The sequence below is a fragment of the Phlebotomus papatasi genome, chromosome 2 (assembly GCF_024763615.1).
Source record: "Phlebotomus papatasi isolate M1 chromosome 2, Ppap_2.1, whole genome shotgun sequence".
Lineage (NCBI taxonomy): Eukaryota > Metazoa > Arthropoda > Insecta > Diptera > Psychodidae > Phlebotomus > Phlebotomus papatasi.
This window is the reverse complement of record NC_077223.1, coordinates 110,564,990-110,591,556: the sequence shown is the minus strand read 5'-3', so window position 1 is coordinate 110,591,556 and position 26,567 is coordinate 110,564,990. Positions and strand designations below refer to the sequence as shown.

General features: G+C 34.6%; 2 protein-coding genes across 2 annotated transcripts in view; both read right to left on the bottom strand.

Annotated features, from left to right (window-relative positions):
- LOC129800815 (slit homolog 3 protein) overlaps positions 1–22,995 on the bottom strand; it is a 39,400-nt gene extending 16,405 nt beyond the window's left edge. The window contains exons 1-2 of the mRNA XM_055845483.1: positions 22,934–22,995; positions 19,413–19,980 (exon numbers count right to left, since the gene is read on the bottom strand). Of these exons, the coding sequence (XP_055701458.1) occupies positions 19,413–19,426 (14 nt within the window). The 5' untranslated portion in view covers positions 19,427–19,980; positions 22,934–22,995. The remainder of the gene's footprint in view (positions 1–19,412; positions 19,981–22,933) is intronic.
- On the bottom strand, positions 22,891–26,462 carry LOC129800827 (DNA methyltransferase 1-associated protein 1). The gene is made up of 4 exons (XM_055845498.1): positions 26,391–26,462; positions 26,082–26,185; positions 24,897–26,013; positions 22,891–23,106 (listed from the first exon to the last, which is right to left on the bottom strand). The coding sequence occupies exons 2-4, from the start codon at positions 26,183–26,185 to the stop codon at positions 23,014–23,016; spliced, it is 1,314 nt and encodes a 437-aa protein (XP_055701473.1). The 5' UTR covers positions 26,391–26,462; the 3' UTR covers positions 22,891–23,013.
- Positions 26,463–26,567: the final 105 nt, after the last annotated feature.

The window sequence follows — 26,567 nt, the reverse complement described above, 5'->3', positions numbered from 1 at the left end:
CGGGTTAACGGGTTAAAGATTTTCTCGGGTTACAGTTTATTAGTGCCACTTTATTATTTTGACTCAAAAGTATCGCATTCGGGTCTCATTTTTTAAGAAAAATAATGCTGAACTGAAAATTTCGTCTCCTGAAAAGTTGTGAAAAGGAAGTTACGACAAATGCTGATTTAACTGACGATGTGTCTCGACTTAGTTTTATGGCAAATCGATTTATGGTTCAATTCCACTGAAAAATTAACATGTTTTTTAGCACTTTACTGTTTTCAAGTGCTTCTGCATTATCGACTATTTGCACTATTTGGGTTAATTCCTATCGCAACTATTTTTCCTTGTCTTCGTTGTGTTCTAAAACGACCAAACATTTGTTTTAACACTCTATTCTGTACCCAAGTGTTTCTGTATTATTGATTCCTCTCTGTGTTAGTACCTGTCGCGACTGTTTGGTGATTTTAGAACACGGCGAAGACTATGGGAAAAACAGTCGAGACAGGAACCAACACAAAGAAATGTCGATAATGCAGAAGAACTTGAGAACAGTAAAGTGTTAAAAAACATGTTAATTTTTCATTGGAATAGCGCCAATGACACCTGTTACTGAAAACAATAAAACCTGTCCGAATTTGCCTCAACTTCCTCTATATCCTTTTTTCCACATGGTGCTTCTCTCTTTCTTGCACTTCTGTGGCCCATCAATATCGCGGGATGCAAGTCACTCGTCAACAGACGGCAAATTCTTTTTAGTTATTGCTATCCCCATTTCTTGCCGCTCCTTCTTTTTGCATCCCAAAAAACAATGTTTAATTCTGGCTTTTTCACTTGTTGTCTGGCTTCTGAAAATAGCACCAAGCTACAACAAAGAACAGTCAAAAGCCAAAACTTATTTCCGTTGGATGATTTTTTTTGAAGGTCCCCACCAAACAGGAAATTGATGAAATTGACAAGAATCAATCGCGATTTAGATGCAATTTTTGGGGTGTTTTGCAAATTTCCTTTCACATTGAAAAATAGCTCGAGGGGAGTCTTAAGATGAGTGATCTTGTTCTCAGAGCAATAATTCTGATCTCACTGACGCAGAACATCATCATGGGGAAATTACATCGGCGTGTTTAATGTCTTCCTGCGATTGTTCTCTCCCCAACAACATCTTCAGGAAGATAGAACCATCCCGTGAGTTCTTCAATTCCACATCGACAGATCTCATCATCATTCAGGTGCTTTATTATGTGATTAAGCAATTTCGAACTTTAATTCGTCGCACTTCATAAAATTATCTTTTTCCTCCGGATGTTTTCTTTTGCTCTTCTTAAACATCAAAAACAATATCATTCCTCCTATTTCTTTTGTTCTCTATTCTCTAAATACCTCCATGAAAGATCATTTCAGCAGGGAAAATGCCTTATTAGAATTTCTTTAATGAAATTTTAGAAAAAAAAGAAAGATCGTGTGGGTACAACATTCTTTTCGATCGCAGTGAAAAACATTCATTGGTAACCGCGTCTTCCCTAATCTGCAAACAATTGAAGGATTGTCCGTACTCTTTGCGTTGGCTTAATTCATTTAAATAAATTCACAATTTGTGTTTGTATATTGCGCAGCTTGATTGATTTATTAGTGGATTGTGAGAAAATTGACGACATGCCTGAAATTTTTAATTCAATTCATGCTGACTTGTTGAAAAATTGCCAATTTAGCGGGTTTTTCAGGTGATCTTCTCGCGATTTTAACGATCTTTCGGCCATATTAAATGATCTTCTCGTGATCTTTTGATTCAAATTGATTATTAGTTTAGAATATTAAAACTAATGAAGTTGTTGTGAAAGCATCAATGAGGCGATTCTTTAAATAAAATCACAAGAACGATTTTATTTTAAAAACCAGGTGACAGTTCCACGATATTAAAATGTAATTTACATAATAAAATCGCATTTATTCATATCAGATAGCGAATATAATAAAATTGAAATTTAATATTGGAGCGTAAAAAACAGAACAAGTCAAAAAACAAAAGATTTACCATAGAATTTGATTTAAAAAAAAAAAATAAAATTAGTCAAGACACAAGCTATAAAAATTAGACACAATTCTGAGAATTTTCTATTTTTCTCTGCATTTAATACAATATTTTTCTTGACAAAATAAAAGAATATTGGAAGAATAGAAACAAAAGGTTACATGGAAAGAGAATTACATAAAGATCTGCGATATCTTTAGAAAGAGGTTTATTATAGCATGCTGGAGTGTGGTATGTGTCTTGACTAACTTGACTTTCTTATTATACATTTCAACAAGATTGAGCTTGACGAGAAAAGAAAGATGTTATAGAAAAATGTAGGAAAGAACGTCAAAGTTGGAAAGCAGTAAAAACAATTACAAAGATCCAAGTTAAGAAGAAGACTTTCAGGCTTCGCACGTACTCTATGGCTTCGAACATTTCGTATTTTTACCATATTCCTATAATGAATCTGACCTATTGGCAATTTATTTTAATAGCCAGTCTCAAGTCACACATTTTCTGAAAAAAATAGGTTCGATTCAGTAAAATACGGGATAAATATTAAATGTTCTAAGCCATAGAATATGCGATGCCAGAAAGCCTCCTCGTGGTTCAAAATTGTCAGAGATTCAAAGCCCTTTAAGATAATCCTAAGGGCCTTGACAGACTTGAGGATTAGCCATGAGGTGGCTTAGCGTAATTATATTCAAAATAATGTTTAAACCACATTACTATCATTTTCCACTAAGCCGTCTCTCGGCTTAAGTCGTAAGTATGTCAAGGGTTAAGTTTGCAAAATATTGGTTGAGAAATAGGCTCTCTAAAGCCTTTTTAACATTTCACCTTGATAAACTGTTATTGGGAATAATTCAAGGATATTTTGATATGTGAGTGTAGCCTATTTAGGCAATCCATAACCCATTCAATCAATATACTAGAAATGTTAAGGATAGAATGTTCATATTTTGGAATTAGTTCTTGCAGCTTAATCAATTTCAAATATGCGTCTTAACGGACTCTGAATTTAAATTCTAATTCACTATAAACTCCACTGATTTAGATAGAGCAACTATCCAAGAAAACAAATTGCCAACCAGAATTCAAATCAAGAAACAGGATTAAGGAAAATATTATCAAAAACGAGACGATGTCCAACTGTCCATGCATCACTTTGAGCAAAAACTTTGCACGACTTTCCGCGAAGTGAAAAAAGAGTAACAAAATGTATTTCTATCTCTGCTGATCGGATATCAATTGCGTGGAAATATATTATTCAAAATCACTCAATGAGTTAAAGCATATACGAGAAGGTACTCTTCCTTCTAACGCTCATGCCTTCGAATAATGTGAATATTCTTTTATTTTTCCTAAAAAACTTATACATTTCTATTAAATATTAGGTAGCTTGTTATCAATTGTTGATAATTATAAAAAAAAATAAATTCAAAAAGAAAAATAAAAGAAATTAACATTATTCGAAGACATGAACGTTCAAAAGGCGAGTACTTTCCCCTATACTGTTATTTAGAACAAAAATCGGAAAGTAGCCAAAAAATGAGAAAAACTCTCTTGATGGTAAGTGTCCCGGCTTAGTTATATGGCAATACGGTTTAAGCTCTAATTAATTCAAGAAGTAGTTTATAAGATGCATTTAAAATGTCTTGATAGTTCAAATTTGAACTCCCTGGTATCTTACACTGTATTTGCAGTAATTATAAAATAATATTTGTAAGATCTTATAATTTATATTGATATTGCATAATTAAATATGTTATTTACTAAGGAAGTGATTATACGAAAATTATTCATTTTGAGTGATTTTTCAAAAGTATTTAAATTTCTCAGCGGTGTCACATTGAATCAACTTCCAAGATTTAAATCTTTATAGCTTAATTAAATACCATAGTGATGAAAGATATTCTTGAAAAATAGCACTCATTTTACTTATTGATTTGATATGCATTATTCATACAAACGTGTAATAAATTTGTTTTAGAAAATTCATTACACTACACACAAGATTTTAACTTTTTAATGATCAAATAGAAAAAATATTTTATTTCAAAGAAATTAGAGAAATATCTTTTGTCGAGCTCTTCTGGTATTGTGGTGCTATTCCAATGAAAAACAAATGAAAAGGGTTCTTTCTTTTGAACATTTTTTAGTACATGTCTGTTATCATGTACTTCTGAATTATTGGCTTTTCTTTGTATTGGTTCCTGGCTTGACTGTTTTCTGCAGTCATTGTTGGGTTCCAAAATCACCAAACAGTCGTAATATGAACACAAATAAAAGTCGCTAATGCAGAATCACATGAGAACAGTCATGTACTAAAATAAATGTTCAAATGATTTATGCTGCTATTAGAATGGAAAATGAAATTCTAATCCAGTGAAACATGAAAAGGTGAAATCTTTCTACTGAACTTTTTTTTTAGTACATGGCTGTTCTCAAATGCTTCTGTATTATCAACTTTTCTTTATTTTGGTTCCTGTCTGAACTGTTGCACCTAGTCCCTCGCCGTGTTCCAAAACCACCAAACAGTCGATACGTGACAGGAACCAATACAAAAGAAGATTGGATTACACAGAAGCACATGAGAACAGTGATGTACTAAAAACTGTATGTAGTTTCAGGTTTTCCTTATTCGATACAATCGTCGTGAAAGTGTTAAATTATTAACTAGTTTATTGAAAACAAATTAATTACTTGATCTCTGGTGTTATCTTAGCGATCTTACAATATCTTCTTATGTATAGTGAGTGATCTTCCAGCGATATTTGACTTTTAAACCATTGTTGATTAATAAAATGTCCAAAAAACTTAAGTAAGACGTTCAAGACAAATATTGCACATGTCCAAAAATCAATTATTCGGTGGAATTTCTTAATCAATTTCTCCACAGAAAAAAACAAACTTCTCAATATCACCATAAATTTATGGAGAGTGATTTTGAGTGTGTGATCATTCTGATGAAAATGCCCCGCGGAAATAAACACAAATTACTGAGAAATGGTAAAAAAGCAAAAGAAGTAGCATGATGACTGTTGATATCCAGTGAAGGTATTAAGACAGTTATTTCATGATGTGATCAGAATGTCTGGAAAGAACAATCCAAGAGAGTAATTTGAGACACTCATTAGGTATTCGAGGCACAGATGAAGAAGCCAACAACCATATTCAACACCATTGTTGATCTCTGTCAGAGCGACAAATTCTGGGATAATTTTTAAGGGACTTTAGTCAAGGGAAGGCATTTTGGTAGGAGGAAGTGTACACCAATTCATTTTGTCTGAATTAGTTTTGAGGTGTGCTTTTTTTTATTTTAACTAGGACTTTTACTTAATTAGGACTGTCCTATTATAACCTAATTTTTAGTACTAGTCCCTATCAGTAAAGTAAAGCCTTTGTCGATTGGATTTGAAATTCAAAAGCCTTCAATGGTGCTATTCCAATGAATACACAGGACACAGGAGAATTATTTTCCTTTCATTTTTCATTCTAATAGCAGCATAAATCATTTGAACATTTATTTTAGTACATGACTGTTCTCATGTGATTTTGCATTAGCGACTTTTCTTTATGTTCATATCACGACTGTTTGGTGATTTTGGAACACAACAAGGACTGCAAAAAACAGATAAGACAGGAACCAACAAAAAGAAAAGCCGATAATTCAGAAGCACATGAGAACAGACATGTACTAAAAAATGTTCTAAAGAAAGATTTCTCCTTTTCATTTGTTTTTCATTGGAATGGCACCACAATACCAGAAGAGCTCGACAAAAGCATTTGTGCTCAGTACTTTTGTACAATCGACCAGTAAAAATTCATTTGGTAAGTAAAAAATTTTCTTTAAAAAATATTTGCTAAAAACTAGTTTCGGTCAGTAAAAATGTTGGTATTGCTTGTAAAATTTTAATTTTATTCAGCACAAAAATTGAATTGAGTTATTCGATGAAACTCTAAATCTAAATGGTCGGTTAGTAATTTAAGATCAACAGTGAACTCAGTTACACATTAAATATGGTCAATAACCGAAAAACAAATTTTGGTAATTAACCCATTCAGTCAATGTACCAGAAATAAATACTTAAGATAGAATGTTCATATTTTGGGATTAGTTTCCTACAGATTAATAGATGAATTTTTTGAAAAGAAATTTTTTTATCTATTATGGGGGCGCAGGGAGCTCCTGTCAAACACACGTACTAACGGTCGCTGAATTTAAATTCTGTGCCATAATTGATTACAAACTCTATTGATTTAAATAAAGTAACTATTCAATAAAACAAATTAGCAAATAGAATTCAAATCAGGAAAGAGGATGAAGGCCAATTTTAACAAGTTCGACGGGATGTCGAATTTTCCGTCCGCCATTTTGAGCAAAAATTTTGCATGACCTTTCGCGAAGTAAGAAAACAATAACAAAATGTATTTTCATCTCTGTCGGACCAATTTTCCCAAGTAATTGAAGAACTAAAGTTACTAAAAATCCATTCCCGACAGCAATTCGGACAAAAGTTGCCTAGGAATAAATTATCTAAAATCACTGAATTTGCGTATGATGTATAATACCATGGTAAGGAATGGGTTAAAAATCTATTTAGATCACTGAGTGAGAGACATCGATTTGGTTGGTAATAGCTTTGGCACATCTTTTAGATCAGGAAGTTGCGTGAAATCGAAATTCACATCCTTTTCATTTTCAAATGTTTCAACTTGATCGCCACGGATCCCTAGTTCAAAAATTTCTTGCTAAATTAAGGGGGATTTGAACCTTATCGAACAACGCTTTCTCTAGCTCTCTAAGTTGTCTTATGGCCTCTACACACTAGAGAAATTTATGTCCATATTGAAGAGTTATTCCTACACAATTTAGGGAATTGTAGGGAAGTTGTTCAATATGGACATAAATCTCTCTAATGTGTAGAGGCCATTAGAATGACAAAAAAACAAAAATTCACATTTCTACTTTACGATTAAAGTACTCCCACTATTTCCCAAGACTTCATAGCAATTCCAATTAACGTACACCTCTTCCAACCATAATTTCCTCCCCTTGCATTTTTGTGATGTGAACGGAAATTGCCACAAGAGACCATATCGATCTGTCCACACGTTTTTTTTTTAATAGTCAGGGGACAAGTTAGAAAGAGATTTCCGTGTCCAAAGAAAGGAAAGTAACACAAAACCAGGTAGATTCTTATATTTCTTTCATATTTTTTTTTTCAAGCCAAACCTCTTCACCTAATAATCCGGGACGTTAAAAAAGAAGACTTATACCTGACAAAACATTTGCATGATCGTTACAATGAATTTACTCAACTTGATCACCTACGCAATATCTTGGAGTGCTAAATGAGTAGGAGTTGATCTTCAAATCTCCCAATCAGCCAAAACCTACCAGCAAAATGAGTTTTCTTCACGAGGAACTTTAGAGAGCATCATCACGGTGCAATTAATTAAATCAGACACACGCATGTAGCACAATTTAATGCCACAAATTATGAGGAAGCAAGATAAAATACCTATAAAATATTTTGATTAATTTTTCCTCTCATCTTCTCACAACTCTCACGATCATTACAATAGATACCTACCTATATATAACCGAAAAACCCACAAGAGCCGGAAATTGATGATCCCTCTTTTGGGCTTCCCTTCTTTACCATCGCACAAACTCAATCACAAAGGGAAATATCCTACTGGGCTCTTTGGATGTGAAGAAGGAAGAGGAGGATCGTACAAAAACGAGAATTATTGCCCTCAACAGAAAACACCTGCGCATCTTTTACCTATCCAATCTTCTTTCAACTTATCCATCAATACCTGAAATATTGCCCAAAATCGACAATTTCTGCCAAAGAAACATCGAGAGACATTTTTTTCTTCAAAATTTCACACCAAATTTATTAGCTAATTTAAGTCACTTTAACACGTGATCTTGTGTCTTTGAGATACTGTTTCGAATTTATTTAATGCCCTCTCCGAAATAGACTAAATATTCAAATCAGCTCACAATCGAATTGGGATCGGGTTTCAATTGAATTTCTTCGAAATCTATTTTGAGAAACCGCGATATGACTGAGAAGCGTGTTGCGATTTGATAGATCTATCGGTCAGACGGGTCACCGCGAGTCAGGGGTTAGGAGTTGTTGATCTTAGAAGGAAATATTAAAGCAAAATATTTATATTTAGAGGAGTTCTGAGAAATGCGGAGAATTTTTGCAAATATTGCATTCCTAAGTGATAACATTTAGCCCAGATTAATGATGTTACCACAATTACTTTTACTTTGCCAATATGCTTTAGAAACTGCGAAGGAAAGCAGATCCGCCGATCCTTTGTAAAACTTGTGACCATCTGCCGATTGTTTAGTACAGACCTGTGCTTATTAAAAGTCGTGTAGTATCGGAAATTTTGTGTTGATACTTCTAATGGAAATTGCAGATAGCCATAATGGTAACACTAATCGCGCTCATTCGTGGTGCCATGATAAATATTTTTGCGCCAAAAAGAAGTAATAGAGAGAAAAATGAAAATAGAAAGGAATTGTCTTCTTGATATCTTTGTCGGAAGACGGATAGCTCTTCACTAAACACCCTTTTACTTGAATCTTGCAGAAATACAAATAAATTAAATGCAAATATCACTTCAAATGGAAAGTTCTTAAATCGCGCGAAATTCAACTGTGAGAGAGAGATAGAGACACAAATAACTCACTTGACAAACGGCTGGCGGCGCTGCGGATGCAAAAAAAGCTCTGAAAAAATGCGACAAAATATCTTCTTCTATCATTTATGCTTATTAGCAGGTCGTGTCCCTTCTTGTAATATGTACTTTTGCATTCCTTATTAACCAAAATAGTGTTGTACAAAAGGGTTTTTTCTCAAACTTATCCTGAATTTTGGGACAGCTCAAAAGAATATGAGTCTTCTAGCTCAAAATTTCATCCTTGTTGTAATATCGACAATTATTCACAATTAACCCAATTACCTGTATTCAACTGAATTATTAAAAGGATTTTCTTGTGAAAATGACTTAACTCTAAGGAATTAAATAATTTTCACATTAAAAAACCTCTCATTTTCTCAATTTAGTCGAACGCCGCTCACTCTTCGTTCTGAGTGCCATTTATTTGTCCATTGATATGAAACATGAAACACCTTTGTAGCTAAAGGATCCCGGTTATCTAAAGAAGATTCGAACCCGAGATACTTGGATCATACAGCACGCGCTCAGACATTTAACCTACAGGGGGTTTGCCCTTTGTTTGACTAGCTAAGAATAAAGAAGAAATAATGGACCAATAGGGTAAGTGTGCCAAATTCCGGCCAGCCTGCAATTTCGGCCACCTTTTTTCTTCCTCGAATTTCCATGAACTTTTAGATTTTACGTACTCTAGACATTATACAATGCAAAAGAATAACAAAAAATATAGCTTCGACAAACGAGATGACGTGAAAAAGATATTGGAAGAATTCTCGTAGGGCAAGGAAATATGAGAATGAAGGTGGCCGAAATAGAGCACCAAAGATATGTCTATATTTTTATTCATTTTAAAATATATTAAGAATGATTTTAGAGTAAATAAAAACGGGAAACTCTTCACAAAGTTCCAAGCAACACTCTTACAAAAGTAAAGAATAAAAAAAATCAATTTGTATTTAAAATATTACATTTCAAACTCGAGACTTTGACGATTGCATGCAACTACAGTAGACTCTTCGTTATCCGGCTGACTGAGGGACAAAATTACATTTAGGTTTTTTGAATGATCAACGGTTTTTCTATTTTGTGCAGTGTGAATTTATTTTCTGTCTGACAAAGAAAAAGAGAATTTTCTTCATGATGTGCTTATGTTTCATTTTTTATCACAATTATGTATTAAAAACTTCGATACAATGTTAATAATACTTTAATTCACTCTGGAAAACTTCATGTTTAGTGAAAATAATTTTGAATATATCAACCGCCAGTGTTTGGCAGCTGTCACCCGGATAACGAAGTGCCGGATAACGAAGAGTTGAGTGTATGCCGAAATTTGGCACACTTACCTTACGTTTTGGGAATACGACGTCCCGTTCATCAAGTATAGATACATTTCTCTTATAATCCTACATAAAGTAAATTAGTGGTTAGAGAACTATTGTTCAAGATGAACATGCACGTTCATACAAATAATTTTCAAATAAGGATTTTTTAATCTTTAAGGGATAATAATGGGTTCTAATTCATATCGAACTACTTTTGAATAGTTAAATCGCCAGGATATTCATCATAAGTCCTCACATCCTAAAAAGGATACGAATTATTCAACACAAAAGTTGGAAAGTTTTGGCTTCACCAAGACTTTACAAGGGTTTTCGTTGCCCCTACTTTTTAAGTCAATGACTTATCCTTAAAGGATTTAAGGACTACTACACTATTTTTAGATACTCTTACTACTAGGAATGTCTTGTCATTTCAATTAGAGACGAATAGTTTAACTAATATACGGATTTTAGTTTTGGTTAAATCGAGTCATTTCACGAAGTATACAAAACAAGCCTCACTTTAACGGCAAATATTGAAAAAAACTAGGATGCTAAACGATCCTAAACTTTTACCATACTATTTTCTATATCCTTAACTCTATCTGGTATCAATTTGCTACCATTCTAACAAGTAGTTTCTATGATATTAGAGATTGAAAATTGTCAAATTCTTATTGAAAGTAGGTCATTATGCTTAGTGCTAATGACACCCGTTCATTCACTTCTTGATCAGCATTTTTTTGTCAGCAAAATAAAGAATGTGCAATTTTGCAATGACGCATTATGGGTTCACGGAGTTCACCTTAGTAATTAAGTGGGGTAAAAATGATTTTGTATAAATAGGGTTAATTTTTGTTAAATAAATCAGATTGCGATAGAGATTCCTAAGTTTCACTTTTAGCAGCACGAGAGTGCTTGTTCCAGAGAAATCGCATCTCCCTTTTGGCCCAAAGACCAGCGGCATCCTATTGCCTAAGGACTACCAGCACCAGCGGCCAATTGGCTCCCTACTGCCAGGAAACAGCGGCTTCTCTTCAAGAAGCCTTAAGACCTAGGGCAGGCTTTGAGAATATTTCTGGAGGAATTTTTCCCTAGAGGCATTCATTTGCCGGACTGCAAGGTTGGAAATTTATTTCTAACCTTGGTTAAACTCTCTCGAGGCACCCCCGGGGGTAGCCTACACAAGGGGGCATTACTGCCTTTAGCCCGGTGGCTCGAAAGAGCCGTTACTAGAGGCCGTGAAAACAGCCGAGAGTCAGTCCAAAACAGTGGAAGAATTCCCCAGGAAGTTCTCACCAGAGCAAGGGAATAATCTGACGGGATTCGGATTATTCTCTTCCTCTAGCTTCGGCTTTTCAGCTGTTTGGAGCCGAAACAACTATACTCCATGGAATCTATTTTAGAGGTTATGAATGTGATTTCTAAATTTAAAGAATTTCCATCTCATCTACATATTCTTTTCGAGTATAATTTTCTTTGCTCCTCAATTTTGTAAAACCTAATTCATATTTTATAGAATCTCGATTAATGTAATGAGAATTGTTTAACTTGCGATCTTGGAAGTAAGACAGATTGATATTTGAAATATTACCGTTGTGAAGCCATATTGAAAGTGGCAAAAAAAACCGTTGCAGTCGGAGCAGTTGCAGAGTAATCTTTTCTGAATTACTTTTTTATTGTTGCGCCTTTCCTTTTCAGTGAATGCACAAGTTGAATATTTCCGGTGTAATATTTTCAAACAACACATTTCTTATTACCTCAGCTCATTCATTCATGTTATTCACCATTTGTGCTCTCCCATGTGATTCCACTGGAAAAGTGCAAGAACAAGTGAGAAAAAAAGGAGAACCATTTAAGAGTGGGTGCTATTTAGTGAAATTCCGCAAGCTAAAAGACCTCACACGTCTCTGCACCAGAGATTGAAGGTAATAGGAAAAGAGATTTGTGCAGAACAATCCTACCAATTGATTCATTCCCCGTCGTATTCCATCATCCAAAAAGCCGTAGAGAAAACTCTTGTCTCGAGACATCATAATGAAACGCAAATACGGCAAAGTGCAATGAATGGAGGTGATTTGTCTTAAATTTATAGCACTCGATAGGTGTTAGCGACATGTTTCCATATACTTGTGGTCGTGCCATCGTAAAGACAGACACTTTATTGTGCAGAGGAGTGAAAATAATAAAGGAAAACGAAAAAAAAACTCCAGAAGACCAAAAACACCAAAGAGATTGAGAATACATTGTTGAGGAGAATTTTCATCTTCTCTTGTGGCAATTTCATCCCAATTCTCTGTGATCTCTTGCGACACCCAATGTCTTCTTGGGATCACCAAGAAAAAACAAAACCATTGGTGATCAATTCAGCGATCAATGGTCTTCTGGAGGAGATGCAGTGAATTAAATTCAATGCATTGTCAACGAGAAATCTCTATATTTCTTCACGCCAAATTGGGAAGGAAGTCAAATTGATCGCACTTGTTACCTTTTTACAGACAGTTCCAATTGAATATCAATATTTTTCTCGGAATTTCTATTCATGTGACATCGTCCAGGACATTGCCACAGCCGATAAACAATCTATTTGAACCACTTAAGGTGACATAAAAGATGATCTTCATCACATTTTGCTGAACTATCTCCATCGCGATCTTCCACCTGAAGACGTATGCGAAGACGAGAAAAAAAAACCATTGCAAATGTGAGGTCTAAAATAGCTGCAGAAAGTTTATAAATTGAGCAATAAACTTGATTTTCAACTCTGTGACCTTCTCTGTTTTAATTAAAAATATGTTTTCTATTCTTTCAATCCTTTTTTTTGTGCGAAACCAAGCAATAAATATGCAGAAAACATTTTTAAATAACTGATGAGATATACTTTAAGAAGTATAAACAACTAGCCAATGGAAAGTGAAATTCTAGCTACGATTATATCCAATGATCAGCAAGAAATTCTTCATCCAAAGATCGCGCGAAGATCATACAAGATCACCATGTGATCAAATTATTTACCAAAAAAAAACATCGTCAAAAAATTCGTTGCTTAAATTAGAATAGAACAAGAGGCAAACGAGATGTAGCAATAGCTCAAGTGATCCATTCATTCACTGAGAGAAAAAATGCCTAATGGTGCTATTCCAATAAAAAAGCACATGCTTTTTTAGCACTACTGTTCTCAAGTACTGCTGCATTATCAACTTTTGTTTCTGTTGGTTCTTGTCTCGACTGTTTTTCCCAGTCCTCTCCGTGTCCCAAAACCATCAAACAGTCGAAACAGGAACCAAAAGAAAGGGAAGTCGATAATGCAGTAGCCGTTTAGAAAAGAAGTGGTAATAAAAAACATGTTCATTTCTCATTGAAATAATACCATAAGTTAGTGAAAAGTGCATGTAGCAACTCATTAGAAGCGGAGATCAACTTTTGGGGGGTCCTCGAAGACCACAAGTCGCTATCTCTAACCATTTATTCTTTACACACTCAGACATGAAAAATTCGCCTACTCTGAAAAAAATGTTTTGTCAAATTAACTAAACAAGTTTGTAAAAAGGATGTTCTTCCATACAGAATATGGAAAAGTTTTGTCAAATCGGCGGCCAACTGGATCTTGTTAAAAGTTTGCCAAAAGGATCTTTTTCCATATAAAATGCAAGAAAAAGTTTTGTCAAATTTTTAAATAACATCCTTTCCATAAAATTTTAACAAAATCCATTTTTTCAGAGTAAAAAAAGAATATCATCTGTTGTAATAATTCTTTAGTGAATTAACCTTGAGAATGATCTTGACTTATGGCCTGGTATCCTTATTTTGAAGACAAGGGAGGACGACTGCAACGCTCTTTGCTTTTTAGATTTTTTATCATTCACCCTTCGCCTTATGGTTTAAACCCAGCTATACTGTGACCTCCTTGTTAGTGGCAATTCAAGTTTTCGTTCAATTTCTTGTCAATATTTCGTTGAGTTACATGTCATATTGAGATAGTTGCAATTGATTTAGCAATAACTTCTTCTAAACCTTTATAATTTGCTTTATTGATCTCAACAAAGTTGAAAGAAATCTTCGTCGAAAATTGTCTTTAAAAAAAAAAAGTGAAATTTCGAATTGTTAGAGGCCTTACGAGAGGACAATGCTCTTAATATCGATTTTACAGGCATTCATTTGCTGTTTCTTCTAATGAGAATTTTGACTAAGGCAGTCTTTCGTTAAGTTCTGAGTAAGCATTTCGGTTTAAGTCAAGAAAAAGTATATATCAGAAATTTTTCAAAATCTAAAGTAAAATTGATTTTTTGGCGGAAATCATCTACAGTGCTGCAGGTGAAAACGGCAAAATTCTGTCAAATATGTAATGTTTAACGAAAATTTCTCCTAATGGGTAGAAAAGGCAGTAGAGGCCTTAAGAAAGCACAATGCACTTATTGTCAAATTTTATTGGCATTCATTTGTTATTTTCATCAACTTCTGGTGAAAATTTTGACTAACGATGTCTTTCGTTCAGTTCTAAGTAAGCATTTCAGCTTAAGTCAAGAAAAATATACAACAAAATTTTTAAAAGTCCTGATTAATACTTCTTCAGTGAACAAGTAGCCCTATGATTATTCTTCGATCAATATTTTTTCGTTCGGTTCGTTCAGTTTTTTTTTTAACTTAATAGGGTTTCGAGTTTTTTTTTCAATTTTGTGTTTATCACATCTAGAGTATGTTTTAATAAATCAATAACAGTTTCATTTTCATCGGCAAATACCCAAGAACCTCTTTTGTTATGCTTAAATTTGTCTCAGTGTTCGAATGATTCGAATGATGAATGTGATCGTGATCGTATTGGAATGTTACCTGAAAACCTATCAAAATATTTGAAATACCCTAAGCAGACGCCGCTTCATCCACAAGAGAATACTAATCAAATTAGGAGGATTTTTGGTGGAATTATCAAGCAGATAGATTGGATTTTCATCACCTTGAGATAGGCATGTCTTAAATGTGGTGATGCACACCAAACTAATGATGGTATGTGCGGAAACGCATGTAGAAATTGTCATTTGAGGAAATTATATCAAAAGTAAGGGCAAAGTAGCTCGAAGAAGAAATATCTGAATGCTCGTGATCTTTCTCCCAGCAGAGTACCAACATCTCATTTGGATGGCGACACAGAAAAAAGAGCCACCATAAGATGTTGTGGCATGGGAAGTGATCGTGTCTTGGAGTCTGCATTCGAAATGATCTTTTGGTGGAATATGAATGTGAAACAGCTCGTGAGGTGCGCGTAGGTGTTTCTGAATGGAAAAACGACAAATTTGAATAACACACAACAAAGATGTATAAAATTGTGTAGGACGATAGACATAATTACCGTAGGTTGAACCGCGTTTCACTTGCCAGTTTTTTACACACATATCCACAAAAGTCCTACCACCATAAAACAAATTTTTAATAATCAAAAGACAACAAAAAAACAACGAGAAAATGTGGAATAGGAGAGGTGGAAAAATATAATACACAAGAAAATGTAGGAGATTGAACAACATTGTCCGTTAAATTTTTCATTCAGAAATTATGCACCACTTACTAATGCATCCAACTCCCAATATAAATACAAATGATTGAAGCGCCAGCAAACGGGGGCGCGCTCTAACTAAAAATTTTGTATGATTAACTAATTTTCAAATGCTATCGGTTGATTCTGCTCCAAAAAAATCAGCTCCCCATTGGAGTGTGAAAAGAGAAGAAAAACCCACACAAATGTAACATTAAAATTAATTCTGTTTGTAGAGTCACTTTTCTTGTTGGTGTCAACAATAAGAGAAGTATTGAAAAAGATGAAAAAAAAATTCTCCTTTTTCACCTTTAACACGCTTCTCAATGATTGCGGAGGCGTCTTCGTTCGCTCTTCCCAAACCCAAATCAACAAGCACACCACATTGAGCTCAGAAAGAACAATCATTGGACCTTTTTTTTATTTTTACTTCATGCGCTCGCCATCGCTTGTGTCTCCCAATTTATTTATCCTTCCCAGAGAAAGAACAAAGATAAATGCACCGAGTTATGGTGGAACTGTTCTTAAGCTAAAGAGCCTCTCCTGTGAGTAATTCGTTGAAGGGAATTGCTTTTGACGGTTTCTGTTTTCGTTCAATTTCTTGTCAATGTTTCGTTAAGTTACATAAGAGCTAACCCAGCAACGATAGAGTTCCCTGTTCGACATGCCGCGACGGCGGCGGCCTCCCAAATGTTCAGAAAGTGGTGGCCATCAAAGAGAACTATTGCTTCAACCGCGTTCGCTTTTTCCCAGTCCGTAAAGATTTATATTGGACCGAACCCTGTTCCGAACGCGTTTGCTGAACGGTGTTCAAACAGGGAACTTTCGTTGCTGGGAAAGAGCCTTTCTTATAATCCATTCAATTTTTTGCCAATGTTTCGTTAAGTTACATTATACATTGATAGAAAGGTAATGAAACGAACAACACTGTATTCAAAACTTATGATACGCTTTAAAGGCATCTACACATTAGAGCAATTTTCGTCAAAAATTTGTTTTTTTTTAAGGAAATCGTCTGCACAGGTATAGGTACAAACGTCAGAATTCTTTCAAAAATGCAATTTTTGATGAAAAGTGCTCATAATGTGTAGAGACACTGAGGGAACACAAAGTTATTTTAATGCAAATTTAATTGGAATTGGATTGTTTCGTTCACTTAAATATCAATAGTTTTTCAAAAAGTGGAATCTCCAGCAATGACAAAAACCCCTAATAAAATAAAATTAAATGAAATGATTTTGAATAAATGACAAACTAGATTAGATTTCTTAATATTTAAAACAATTATGAGGGGCTTTTAATTAATAATCATATTGATATAGCCTTTCGTTCAGTTTTTCGTTTAATTTTGAGTAAGCATTTGGATTTGAGTCAAGAATACGTAATTATCAGAATTATCTAAGAATCTTTAGAAATACTTCAATGAATAAAATTACTTGTAATACACTTTCGTTTAAATTTTAATCAACAATGTTCCTTAGATTTTTCGTTTAATTATGAGCAAAAATTTGGATTTGGATGAAGAAAAACTCAGACTTTTTTAAATGTATAAAGCTACTTCTGCAATGACTAAAATTTCTTGCAACACACTTTAGTTCAATTTCTGAAGAATAGTTTTCATTAACGCAGTCTTACGTTCAGTTTGAACTCCACACACATTCATTATAAAGTACCACAATTAGCGTTAAAAAATAATTTCTTCGTTCACTTAAATGTCAAAATTCCCTCATAAATTGTTATGAAAACTTTAGAATATAATATAAGGATAAGGGAAATTTTCTTTAAAAAGGTATTTTTTAAAAAAAATTGCTCTAGTGTGTAGAGGCCTTTAAAGCAAAGAAAATTAAGTATAACTTAACGAAAAATCTATCCAATGAAAATGTGTCGATATTCTTAAAAAAAAACTGCAATTTACTGATTTTTAAATTGTTCAGTTTTCTTTTATATATTCAACTGGGTTTTAGTCTTTCGTCATATTTAGAATAATCTCTTCAAATTAGGTCTGGAGATATTTCAAATTTGGTAGAGGAAGAAAATGCGGTATTTTTCTTTTTAAGTTTAAATCTTTTGTTCAATACTTCGTCCCGTGTTTTTCCTTCGGTTTAGTGACAAATTAAAAGTAAAATTTGAAATTGTTCAGCAAAAAAAACCTTTCATCAACATTCAAGTTAGAATTAGTTTAAAACTTTAAAAGTAGAAAAGAAAATGACGTATAACTGGACGAAAGATCTATCAAACGAAGATCTTTTCGATATACAGTAGACTCTCTCAAATTCGGGCATATGGGACCGAAATGTCAGCCGAATTAGGCAGAAATTCGGTCGACAAACTTTTTGAAATGCAACGATTTTTTATTCATGTGCATATAGCTATATTGAGTGTACACACTCATAATATCGTAAATTGCATGAAAATCCCTTAATAATACAAAATTACATCAAAACTATGACAAACCATGCCAAATTTGAGCATATTTGATTCATTTGATAATCACAATCAAACTTGAAAAATGACAACAAACTTTTTTCAAATGTAACTGCTGCCCGAATTAAAAAGTAGCCCAATCTTAAAAGAGCCGAATTTGCGAGACTCTACTGTACATTCTTAAAGGAAATCTACAATTGTTTATCCTTGAGATGTTTTAGTTTTTCTTTATGTATCTTTGATATAAGCATGACATCTTCAAATTTTATGTCTCAAAATGAACATGGTTTACTTTGACGAAATGGAACGGAATGGTGGTGTTTTCGTTAAGTAAATCGTAAGAATTCAAAAGATCTGTTTATTCAGATACGCAATCTTCGTTAAAGTTTATATTTAAATCAGTATGGTTCAATTTGACGAAATTGAGTGAAATGGTAGCGGGTTCGTTAAAATCTTAAGAATTCTGAAGATCTTTTTATTCAGATACGTAATCTTCGTTCAATTTTATATTATAATGAACATGGTTTGAATGATAATACACGGTGAGAATAATAAACGAAATGGTGACGGTTTCGTTAAGTAAGTCTTTCGTTAAGTTTCGTTAAGTAAAAAGAATTCGAAAGATCGTAGGTTTATTTGAAATTCTTTCAAACTGAATAGAATTTCAAACCCTCCCATCGCCTAGATTACTATAGCTGAACTCTTGGACACCTCTGGATCAAAATGCCCGGGAAGAAGGTGAGACAGAGACATAAAAATCCATACAAGAGAAACAATCATTCAAAATATTTGTGATTTCATGCGTCATCACAATTGGGAAAAAGAATTCCAACATTGGAAGATGATTTCAGAGACTTTTTTCGTTTTTTTTTTCTTTTGACTAAAGCTATGATCTAAAAGCTTCTCTTGAAGTCATCCCAAAAATAGCTCTCTCAGCAAAGAAATTGTGTCACAATCCAATATAAATAATAAAAAAAGACAATAAAATTAAATATTTACACCTTCGCTGGTGATCCAAAGAATAGAGCCCAATAAATTCTCATAAGATTTGCTAATAAAGGCAAATTTAGACGACACTCAATGGCCATTGAGATGGGTTTTTAAGTGAATTTTATTGATATTTGAGCTGAGAGACTTGTCGCAAAATGTTGTAGATTCTTAGCGCGAGATTGTGGACGATCTCAATTATTAAGTTCTCGTATAAGTTGCTTTCTGGGGGAGGACTTTAAGAGTGATTATGATATGTGATAAGTTGATCATTAGAGACATATTGTGGGCTTACAGTAGGTTTTGATTGGATTATGTTTATGATAAAATCTTACTAGAGAGATTTTGCTTGAGCAAAGTGGAGTTCGAAGTTATTTAACTTGTTGCAATCGTGCACATTTTATTTCTCTTATTTCTGTTTAAATAAAATATATATACATACCTGAAATACAGCATGACTGAATGAAGCTCAATCTGGCAATCATTTAAAACTGGTCTTCAGCAACTTTGACCATTTTAGGCGCAATTTTCCAACCCCATTTCCATTCACACGCACTTTTTCAATCGAAATTTCAAAAAGATATGACTAGAGTATCTTACAAATCGTCACTTTTGAGTTTCTTTATCAACTGATACTGAGTTAGTTTTGCTTAGTGCTCGAAGGCAAAGAGTCAATATCTCTTATCACTTCTTCCACTTTGAACACACCCACTAATTAAATAACAAACTTCCTGAACAGGGCAAAAGTTCTAGTCCATGATTTCTGACTCACTTCTTTTGTCCCCCCAAAAAAATAAACCTCAAGGCACTTGATCAATTTTCCCGCCAAAGCATTTGCATTAAAAACACAATCACTAATTTCTCAGCAACAGAAGGGACAAATTTCATTGATCATTGAACCATATGAGCCACCAGATTCACAAAATCCTCCACAGGCACAACTTCACTCTCTGATCGTCCACCATCAACTAGCCCGGCTTCGGGTTCGTCTCTTGATCGCGCGTCGAAACCTATTGAACAAACACATACAACGTACAGGTGGTTAGCACTTAAGCCCAGAAGAAGGTGAAAAAGAGACTGGGGACAGAGTGAGAAGGAGAATTCATTCAAAAATTTTCACCAGCCGTCAGTAGGTGAAAAAGCAACAGACACCTTTTTTATATTAATTTCTTGCCTTTAATTCATGATGCGATCCCACTTCTGCACGTGGGCTTTCCACCATCAAACTCTCTTCTTTCCCAAAAGGGGAAAAGGCTAAAAAGCCAATTGAATGGAAATGCATTTTATGTTGCTCTTCTGGTTATTCAGCACAGGATTTCTTTCCCGGCAGAACTGACACAAAATTAAAATTGTTTGAACGTTTGACTGTCGTCGGTTGAATCAATAAATGACGTAAGGCAGGCTTGAGTTTGATAAAAGTCATCGTGTCATATTGGAAAAGATTACATGTGCCACACTAAAATAAAAACCCATTGTGGAAGCAGAAATCCTCCAAGGAACGTTTCTGTACAAACACGAAAACGTTTACTGTTGAAATGTTTCTAGAAACACTCTTAAACGCCAAAAATAGCTTAGATAAGTCATCTAGAAATTTGCAAACATGTTCGAAAATGCAAAAATGTAACCATGAAAGACGGATATCTTTCCACAAACGCAGAAATCGGAAAAATCATAGATGTCTTACCAAATACGGGAAAATGCATCAAAGTAACTCAGACACATTTCCACTAACTCAAAAGTATCTAAAAATAAGCAAACGTTTTTAGAAAATGGAAATACATTATAGAAACAGGAATCCTTTTATTAGTTTCATCAAATACAGAAACGCACTTAAAAAACACGAAAACATTTATTAAACTGCCAAACTTTATAAAAAATTAGATACAGTAGACTCTCTCTCAATCGGAAATATGGGGCAAAATGTCATCCGGTTTATCGATAAATTTGGGCGTCAAAGCCTTTGTAAATTCCATAAAAAGCGCTCAATTACAAAGGATCACGATAAAATAGGAAGAACTACAGCGAATTTGAGCGAATTAGCTTCATAAGTAAACGTTAAAATTGTCAACAAAATTTGTCGCCCGATTGAAAAAGAGCCGATTGAGTGAGAGTCTACTGTACATTTCTACAAATGCGAACATGTATCTGAGAAATACGAAAACGGGTTTGGAAACATAGAAACGCGCCAAATAAACAGAGAACTGTTTACAAAAAAAAAAAAAAATAGAATCACTTAATTTAAATTCAGATATGTTATTGTAAATGCGGTATTGTACCCAAGAAACACGAGAACGTTTTTAAAAATGAAAAATACATCCAAGAAACACGGAAACGTTTCCAAAAATGCAGAAATATGCATAAAACAAACACGAATACGTTTTTACAAATACGGATTGCTTTTGAAATATGAAATCGTTTTTAGAAATGCAGGGAAATTTTTTTAAGGAACACGATAATGCTTTTAAAAATGTGAAATTTTACCCAAGAAAGACGAAAACGTTCTTGCAAACCCAGAAATGCATAAAAAAAAAGTCAGAACATTTTTACAAATGCGGATTCCTACTGAAATACGAAAACGTCTTCAGAAATGCGAAAATAGACCGAAAAAACACGGAAACGTTTCTAGAACGAAAGTTTTTGGCACATGAGAATTAGAAACTGTGAAAAAAACAATGTTTTTATTTTTTCTAGAAAAAGGTATTACAAGTCTATATTTAAAATAGCCAGTAAAATATTCAATTATTAAATGAATTGTTTATTAAAATGTAAAAAAAAATCTGGAAAAATATAGGACACCTTCAGACCGACTTTTATTTAATTTTGCAATTAGGAAATACTTGAATTTTTAAGTAAGGTTTTACTTAAAAAATAATCAAACAAAAATATTACATTTCTTATTTTTTGCATGAAAATTCAAGTTAGTTGCGAATAATATTCTAGTGAAAAGCAAAAAGAATATTGACAAAAATTGAACTTTTAAAGCCCGCCCATTCTCCGCTTTATTTTCATCCCAAGTCCCTAATTTTAACCAATTCTCCTATTTTAAGGGCGTGACCTATTTTTTTAGTGCCCCAGATTTTATTCAAGATTGAATTAGCGGCTCTGGATCTGGATTTCGGGGACCGTTGTGTAGCATCACATAATTAAACATTTAAAAAATAATCCTTCAACTTTTCTTACCCGTATTTCCAGAAGGGCGTGGCCTAAAATTATTTTATGGTGAAGCTTCAAAAAATACGAATGTAAATTATAGGAAATTCTTTAAATTATACTCATTTCAAATTTATGCAACAAAAAATTGAAATTTTTAATTATCCCCTTCCGTCATTTGTTGCTTCGAGCGACTTTGCATAGAATCGACTTGCAATGCGTCAATTTAATGTGCAAAAGCAAGAGCTACTGACAAGAAAAGCGTGGAGGAAGCGAGTTTATCCACCTTTTATTGTTGAGATACAAAGCATTGGATTTTTCATTCAAAATCTCCATCCGGCCAACTAAAGAGTGACGCATGGATGCTCATTCCTCCTCTTCCTGCCCCTCAGACTCTCCCTCTCAGCTTAAAAAGTCCCACTTTTATGCCCATTTGAGCAGCGTGGTCAAGCTTCAATAGCGCACAATTGGATCACATTCAGTCACTGCCTGCAATTTGTGTAAAATCGCAGAAAAATGGCAGGAAAAAAATTCAGAGAATGATGTGAAAATTCAACGGAAGATGTTCTGAACGAAAAAAAGATGAATTTTAATGTGGAAGTTTGTTGAATTTCATTACAGAGCATTCTCTGCATTCTTTCAACACTTAGCCATACATTTTCATGTTTTTTTTTCTTCTTTACAGCTCCCCTTTTGCTCCAAGAACAGTGAAAAGATTGCGGAGAGCAAGAGAAAAGGGGAGTGATTACACGTTTTGGAGGAAGACAGAATCTGAATAAAAATCATTGTAATGCTTTATTATATTCCATTTACCTGGTGGATGAAAATATTCAAGCATACAGAGAACTCATTCACGCCCTTAAATTCTTCTTCCTCGTCGCTTTTTCCTTCTTCTACGGATGCGGCGATCCAACCACGTCAATAACATTCTCAGCCGGCTTTACATCTTCAGGCGGTGTCACCAGAGATGATGGAATATTGAGAGTCTGCAAAAAAAACGTTAATTGAAGGCTAACTGGGGAATTCTTTGCATTTTTGCAAAATTTATGAGAAAGTTTTGGGATGCAAAAGAAAAGTTTTTGAGAAACTTTCATCAGAGATCCACAAAAAATTCCCATAGCACGATCCGTAGGAGAAATTTATTTTTAGATTTTTTTTTTGCAATTTAAAGACCTTTAATTTTCCTTTAAGAAGAATTTAATTGGTTCAGTAGAATAAGAACTATGGTCATCTAAGTACTTAAAAATTGAAAAATGCTTTGCCTACATTCGGGGTGTAAGAAAGGAAATTCCGGAAATTCTGGAAATTCCAATAAAAGACCAATGATAAGCCTAGATCAGCTTATTGTAGGTGAGATTCTTACGAAGCAACTGGAAATAAAGACTACAGGGTGGCTGAAAAAATATGCAACAAACTAAAGCGCTATATTATACTCATTTTTTGTTCAACTTTTTTGAAATAAAGAAAAAATGGTAGTAAATACATCAAAATTTTAGAATATTATCGGTTTTGTTCAATACGATCTTATTTTGACTTGACTATGGTCTTAAAAAATGCATTGTAGTTTGCACGAATGTGATCCTTCTGAATGTCCTGCTATTCACGAGGAAGGGCTGTCATCAGCACATTGATACTTTGCTACTTTTTAGTCCTAACATTGACCAACAAAATGGCTCTTTTAAAGAAGTCAAACGATTTTGCATCCATGAATTGTGGAGGTCATTGTTTTCCCAAAATGAAGTGCGAAACGTTTTTTTTTAGCCAAATCTTATTCGGAGCGCGATTTCTGCGACGTTGTCGAGTCTTGTTCGAACTTCCATTACTTATTACTAAAATTTTTGTTTGTCCGCGACTCCAACACTCCTTCCAGGACAATTTCCAGAAGCACATTGCCATTCATTTTGACGGTATAGCCTAAAAATCCCAGTGGATAGCGATAATTTGTCTTCAAGGAAGTCCAGACCTTCAAATAAGGTGGTCCTTGACTTCCGGTGGCCATTAGAACGTCTAAATAAATTATCGTAAGATCTTTCCTTCAGATAGACACAATTATTTTGTTTGAACATTAATTGCTCAATTAAAACTTTTTCTTATCAGAAAAGGACATTTTTGAAACTGACCACTAACGTGCAAGCGAATTTACTCTGTTGTCGATCGAGCATAACTTCTTTATGAGGATCGACGATGTCTCTTCATTTTCAGGATTTTTAAGGCTTCATATAGAAGTTCTTTAACAATATTTATTTCATGGTTATTTGCGATCTATGCGTCTCAGAGATCGTTTGTTTGCAAATGTGACGCAGATTTTGTTCAATTTGCTTTTTCATTTTATCATTTTATTATCATGACTAGGGATGAAGCATTTTTTTTAGACCTTCACCAAAGCATTTTAAAATGCTACTAGTATCCCTGTACCAAGTTATGTTTCGAAAAACGGAAAGTTTTGTTACATTCAGGGTTTTGAAGAGCCCTAACGATAGTTGATTACGCATTCAGTTCAATTCATTCACGCTCTGCTCAGATTGGTAGTTCTATACGCAAAGGTGTATACGTAGCTCTCCCGAATTATACACCTAAGTGTAAAACTTTATACTGAAGCTCTTTTATGTGGAAATTATACTTTAACGGGGTATACGAGGCTATGGAAGACCAGAGAATGAATTTACTTGCAGTCTTGGCAATAAATTCGTGGTCAGGGAGTTGCAAAAAAAAAACTTTGTCAAAATTTAAGACCGATCAAAGGACTTGATTTTTTTTCGATTTTCAGGAAACTTACCTTTCCAGGACAAACAGCTTCGTACTGATGCTTGAGGCTCTCTAATTCGAAGTTGCACGTGGCAAGAGCAGTGCGGAGTTCACAGAGGAGCACCATGTCAGAGCGGAGTTCATTGAAAGCCAGGCAGATCTCCTCCGTGGGCGGCGGAGTGGGATCAACTTTGAACTCCTGAATGGCCTGTTCGAGAGCTTTTGCCTTCTTCTGACCCACATTTGCCGGCAACTTCATCTTCTGTGACCTCAGGGACACTCCAGTACCCCTAAGATCTGTGAACTTAATCCCTGCGGACTCCACAGCACTCACAACCGAATCCACCTTTGAGGGTCTGGTTTGGCTCAGTTGCTTCTTCTTGTTGAGCTTTTTGTCCTGTTTGCGACTGGACGAGGGATTCTGTGGCGTTTCTCCCTGCTGATCAGCCTGAGAAATGAGTTTCTGCAGATCCTGGGTCTTCCTCTCACGCTCCTTTTTTCTCGCCTCAATTTTCTTCAGTTCATTGAGCAGCATCTGTTCCTCCTCAATTTGCTTAGCTGTTCGCTCAAAGAGCTTCTTCAGCTGATCTTTACGCTTCCTCTCGTGTTCCGCATCAAAAACATAAACTTTCTTCTCGGGAGTTCCCCGGATTTTGCCCAGAATCCCAAGAACTTCGTAATATCTCTCTTTTAGATCCTCTACAGATTTCATGCCATGAGTCTCCTTATCCCACCTATCTGCCATCACCACAAATCTCAGATCGAATCTCTTGGCCAGATCCATCAGATGGTCTGTCTGAGCCTTTGACCATTTGGCCTGATTCGTCCTCAGATTGGCATTGTACTCATTAACTGAATACGTTGGGATACTGAGCTGTTTATTGAACTGGGCAAAGGGATAGACTTTTGGTTCATCTGAAATGCGCTTCCAGTGATGGAAGACTGCATTGTCTGACCTGGCGGGATTAGAGAAAGGGGCCCAGTGCCACTTTCTCACCTTTTTCATCCCCAATCGCGCTTTAACTTGCTTATACCCTGTTCCAATCCCCGTATCCGTGGATAGGAGAGGTGGAGCATCTTTATTGTCATTGTAGAGCAAAGCAAAGACCTCCCTGTGCATCCCCTCAGGGCGCTTCATTGCCTTTGCCCTGGAATTCATGCAAAAATCAGCACTATTCCCTGTGCTTTCCCATGGAAAAAAATCAAGAAGACTTACCTTTCCGGATTGTTCTTTTTCTTCGAATTCAGAAGGGCTTCCTTGGTCACCTCCGGTGTCGGAGGACGCTCCAGCTCAAGAATATCACGCACATCAGCAGACATCTACAAGAAAACCCAAAGAAAATGAGAAAATTCCTAAAAACTGAAAACAAAACCAAATGACAGCCAAATTTGAGGTTAGAACCCTTATTCTGGGACTTTTAATGAGAAATACAGGAAATAAATTTTTAAAATTATAATAAATCTTATTAGTTACTCCCAGCAATTAATTTCTATAGAATTCTTTTAATAAAAATCTCATATTTACCTTGAAAAATTATGAAAAACACAGAGCACTGAATGTAAACAAACTTTTCACTACACTGAAGTTTAACGTTTGAATTTGACAAAAAATTTCCGGACTGCTTACAGCGCCAAGACGACGAACACAGGAGTTAAAACGCACATTTCTCAAAGAGCGCACGTGAAAATTTGTTTTCTTTTA